The sequence below is a fragment of the Pteropus vampyrus genome, unplaced genomic scaffold, assembly GCF_000151845.1.
Source record: "Pteropus vampyrus isolate Shadow unplaced genomic scaffold, Pvam_2.0 Scaffold333, whole genome shotgun sequence".
NCBI classification, from domain to species: Eukaryota; Metazoa; Chordata; class Mammalia; order Chiroptera; family Pteropodidae; genus Pteropus; species Pteropus vampyrus.
The window spans coordinates 174,402-179,504 of record NW_011889114.1 but is presented as its reverse complement, the minus strand read 5'-3'; the positions used below and the strand labels follow the sequence as shown (position 1 = coordinate 179,504).

Genomic DNA, 5,103 nt, shown 5'->3' with positions numbered 1-5,103 from the left:
GAGCCCCGAAGCTGCCTGGAACGCTGCCCAGGAAAAGCTACTTCTGTCCCTCTCCTGTTCTAAACCCACAGAACCCTAGTGGCCTTAGGGCCAAGTCTCAGCTCCTAAGACCCGTGACTCAGCTGGTTACACAGCAAAGGGCAGAGGGAATCGGGGCTAATCGGCCGAGCCAGAGAGGGAGGTGACCCAGAGAGGGAGGTGACGCCGCGGCAGGGGCCTGAGGAGCGGGGGAGAGAGGCAGGAGCGTGAGATGTGCCCACAGGAGGAAGGCGAAGAGTTGCTGGCTTTGCGAATGGACAGAAGGTGGCTCCTGGCATCTGGAAGGCAAGGAAACAGACTCTCCCCCTCGAGCCCCAGAAACGCGGCCCTGCCGACACCTCGACGGTAGCCCCGTGAGCCCCACGTCCGGCTCCTGACTCTAGAACTGGGAGATGATACACTGGTGTGACCTCAAGCCCGTGGGGAACAGTTATGGCGGCAAACGAGACACGAACACAAGCGGTCGGGGAAGGTTTCGCCGAGGTCACAGCCGAGCAAAGAGAGCCCTGACGGACGTGAGGGCCCGGGCCGTGTGTATGTGGGAAAGAGGCTCAGAGAGGGGACGGAGCGAGAGGCCCCCGCGGCGTGCGTGACAGGGCAGAGCGAGCCCAGGAAGGGCCGCAGTGGGGGCGGAGGCGGCTCGCGGAGGGCCTCATCACCTGGCTGCCACCCCTGGGGCATCGAGCCGGGGACAGGAGCTGGCTTCGCCACCGACACTGGGGGTGTTATCCACCGAGCAACGAGCAGGCATTGAATGACCTAACGAGAGGAGATGAGCCCGCGCGTCTGACGAACAGCCAGCCGCCCCACGACAGGGACACGGGACGGGTCCCAGCCCTTCTTTTGCATCAGGCATCGTTTTCAGACATGTCCGTGAACTGACCGCTTTCATCCTCACAGCCACCGGTGAGGCGGGAGCCACAGGGAGCTGCATCAAGGTCGGGAGCCTGCCCAGGTCACAGGGCGGAAGCAGAGTTCGGACCCCGTACCCGTGTGCTCAGCGCAGCCTGAAGCCCTCCGGCCCCCGGGCAGGGGTCCAGAGTCCCCTGTGCAGCCACTGCCCTCAGTCCCATGGGCCGGTGGGAACTAGTTTTCCCCAGAACACATGGGCAGAGCACCAGGGCCTACCTGTCCCCAGGGGGGCGTGCGGGCTCCGTCCTCCTCCTCCCCCTCACTGCCCAGGACACGGGCCGCCTTCCTCCCCGGCCTCTTCACCGGAGAGTCGCTCTCAGGCACCATTCCGTTCCTCTCCTTCAGCGCCGCCCTGGGAGGTGGGGAAATAGGGGTGTTCCAGCAAAAAGTGGGGCACTGCCCCACACACGCCAGCTCCGGCACTATATTTCATTCCTTTCCTTCTCTTTCAAGCAGTCAGTGAACATCTTCCAGGGGCCTCCCGGGCTCATACTCCTCATCACCCCTCCTCCCATCGTACATCTCCAGAGGCCTCCTATGTGCCCGCCCTCCGATGGGTGATGCCCAAGAGCAAGTGGGGTCCCTACTTAGGGCAGACACTGACCTCCAGCATCCATCTGGAGACCCTCTTGCAGTCACACAAGCCCCCGAGTTTTAGCCAGGTGCATGACCACTCAGCCAGGAACTAACTCATGTTCCAGCCTCCCCTGCGGCTACGTGATGGGTTCTGACCAATAGAATGCAAGTGGCCAGGGGTGACGCATGCAACTTGCTCTGACCGCTTGCCCTCACAGTGTCTCAGCCCTGGGACTTGCCAACCCGCGTTGCCAGTGCAGATGAAGTCATGGCAGAGCAGAGGGGGACAGGTCCGGGTGGGGGAATCTGGGTCCCATGGTAACCTAGTGGTACAGAGCTGCCTACCTGCCCTATCACTGCCTGAACAGCTCAAAATCTTGTGAGAAACCTTATTTTGTGACTGGTTTCTGTTAAAGCAACCCTACTACTCCCTGACACCAGCCCCGAGGAGCTCCTAGCCTGGTGAGGAACACGGGCACAGACGATGCAACGTGGAGGTCGTTTAAGGTGCTGGGAACAGGGCTGATTCCGAGGTTCCCGCACCCACAGAGCTCGTGGTCTGGGCAAACAACTCCCTAGCTAGGTCCGTGACAGCACGCTCATTGTATGGAACATCATCGAAGAGAACAGAGTGGGTTTATAACACCTGCAGCCGCGAGTCCGGACGGACGAAGGAACGAACTCACCGCACCCGGCCTGGTACGTACTTCGGCGGGGGCTCTGTTTCCCCGACGCTGCTGGGCGTCTCCTCCTCTGGCTTCTTCGCTTTGCCCTCTGTCTTGGGGTAGAAAAATGACCTGGAGGAGCACGGGGTAGGGAAGTGGGAAGCGGGAATAACGGCACCAATGACCCTCCAATCTGTGATGTCCTCGCCCCAGCACGTAACAGATTTCGAACAACCCCAGGTCTGTGCGGTGGGTGTCCAGGCCTGGGTCTGTCTAGGACCCATTTCCCCCTTCTGGGAACAGCCCTCCATTTCTCTCTTGGGAGGCCCCTTCCTCCAAATCCTCTGGGTACCTGAGATTTATATGGTCCTGCCCTTCCACCCACAATCCACCGGGGTGGGCACACGCCCCAGACTTGGCCAGTCAGAGCCCTGCATCCTTGTGGCTGCAGGGACCAGGTCAGGGACCTGCAGGTGGCCCAAACTGAGCCAACGAAGCAGGACCCTAGATACCGTTGAGATAGATGGGAGAAAGACAGCCTCTTGCCACTGGGACTGCTAACTCTAGGGTGCCACAAGCCCCAGGGAGAGAGAGGGCCAGCGTGATGCAATGTGGGAGCAGCGCAGAACGGTGGGGAGGGGCAGATTTCCTGGGGAAAAGTATCGGCAACTGGGTCCAACAATGAACTCCTGAGGTTCCAACTACGTGGCCAAGTCAGTCCTTTCTTTTCCTGAAGCCAGCTGGCATTAGTACAGGGCTTCTCAGTGTCGGCGTGACATGCCAGGCCGGGTCATTCTCTCACGGGGCTGTCTTTTGCATCTAGGACATTTAGCAGCAATGCCTGGCCTTTATTCACTAGAGGCTAATGGAAAACTCCCCTCTCGTCTCAGCTATTACAACCAAAACCACCACCTCCAGACACTGCCAAACGTCCCCGGGGCGGGGGGCGGGGGGGGGCGGCAAAACCACCGCTAAGAACCACTGCGTCAGGGTTTCCGAATCTTGTAGCTAAAATGTTTCAGTTAATACACGATCCGTTTTCCATATCCCGCTCCCCATTTCCCATACTGGCCAACTCCTGGAAATGCCAACTTGAGTGCTAAGAAAAGGCAGCGTTAGAGGAGGAAGCAGAGAATGTGGACAGGTCCCTTACATGATGCTTCGCTGCATGATGGCGTCAGAACCGTCCCTTCCCCACTCCTCCTCTGCTTCTCCTGTCGGCTGTTCCTGAAACAGACATCGAAACACTTAGAATACTTAGATCTCTATGCAGAGATCAAAACACATAAACCTCCTTCTTTCAGAAATGGAAAAAGAAAAGACGAAACACTAAGTCGGAAATATGAGTTTTCCCCTCAAGAAGAAACTCTCATTTCTTTGGACCGGAATGATTGGCCAGTGAGATTTATTAGCACAGAAAGAGTTCCAAGTCCGAGAACAAGAAGATTCCTTTCCGTACGGAGCGGCCGTTTCTCATTTACACCAACCTTCCCGCTCCTCACTGCCCACACCGACCCCAGCGCTGGCCCGGCTTCGCCTTCTCCCACCTGCTGTCTAGAGCTAATGGGAATCCTTCCAGAATGGCTCACATCTCTCTCCCCGCTACGTGATGTATAAAAACTCCTGGCAACTCCAGGCGGTGGGCATCCTTCCTTTCCACCCCGCACTGCTGCAGGGGGTTCAAACTTCAGGCTCCAGGACCTGGTCTTTTCTGGCTAGCTACCGCCTAATAAACCCTTTTGTTTAAAAAAAGGCTTTCAGCCGTGGAAGTTCAAATTTGTTTAACAACAGGAATTCCGTCTCTTTTGTTCAGTGACATGACCACAGTACCCAAAACAATGCCTGGCACTGGCACATACACATCCTTGATTACTAAAAATGGAGGTAACAAAAACGTTACTGAAAAAGTTAAGGTTCATAAACAGGATCTCTCAAAACCTAGAGGCCGTAGTGACAAAGTGTGATATTAAAAGGGTCTTCGCTGTTGAACGGTCTGAGGATGACAAGCCAAAGGCTCGAGTCTGCATCTCTTCTGGTTAATAAAAGCTCACATTTCCTGACCTGTCCGCTCCCCCAGCCACGCCTCACCCCTGTGAAACATTTTACACCTTTCCCCTTAATATGCTGCTCTCCCTCATCCTTTGAGACTTAAAACAGCTCAGCATCCCTCGAAAGACAACTGAAAGACAATGGCAGTCAGTGACAGATACAAAAACATGGAGGATGCCAGTTCTGAGTACCACCTGGGACTGGTGATTAAAACACCCCCACCCCACTCCCTGACCCACTGATCCAGAAGCTCCGATGATGGACGGGGAAATCTGCAGGCCTAGTGACCTCCCTGCGGATCTTAAGATGAAATGCAGGTCTTACACCTGACGTTCCCGCCTTCCCTCACGCCTCCTTCTCAGGATGTACGAGTCAGAAATTCTCGCGAGCTGAAATGGGGTGGAGGCCAAAGGGTGGTGTCCATGACCCCGTCTTCTGCTCTGCCCTCACGGTTCCCTCAGCTTCCACGTGCCAGCTCCTCTTTCCTGATGTCCTGCTCTTGTCCCCGCCAAGTGCCCTCCCCCTTAACCTTCGAGCTTCCCCCTCACCTACGGGACACCAAGATCCTTTTCTCTTCCCTCCCCAAGCTCCTCTGGCACTGCCTCCGCCCATCTGGGCAACGGTATGCGCCGGCCGCTCAGCTACCCTCGGCTTGGCCGCACCCCCTAGGACCCCACCGTGGCCTCCTCCCCCGGCTTCCCAAACCTTGGCCTCCTTGCCGTCCATCCCGCCCCTTGGTGGCCCTTCCCTCGGCTCCGCCCCCTCGCCAGGTATACAGAAGGTTTCCAACCTTCCGAAAGGCCGTTGCCTAGACGCAAACCTTACCACTGACCTCTCCCTGGCCCCACCTCCGCCCACCCCG

At 57.4% G+C, this 5,103-nt stretch overlaps 1 protein-coding gene across 1 annotated transcript in view; it reads right to left on the bottom strand.

The window, feature by feature from the left end:
* The window catches only part of LIG1 (DNA ligase 1), a 24,059-nt gene extending 20,614 nt beyond the window's left edge, over positions 1 to 3,445 (bottom strand). The window contains exons 1-3 of the mRNA XM_023522128.1: positions 3,346 to 3,445; positions 2,235 to 2,324; positions 1,127 to 1,303 (exon numbers count right to left, since the gene is read on the bottom strand). Coding sequence (XP_023377896.1) covers positions 1,127 to 1,303; positions 2,235 to 2,324; positions 3,346 to 3,362 — 284 coding nt within the window. The 5' untranslated portion in view covers positions 3,363 to 3,445. The remainder of the gene's footprint in view (positions 1 to 1,126; positions 1,304 to 2,234; positions 2,325 to 3,345) is intronic.
* Between the last annotated feature and the right edge of the window lie 1,658 nt (positions 3,446 to 5,103).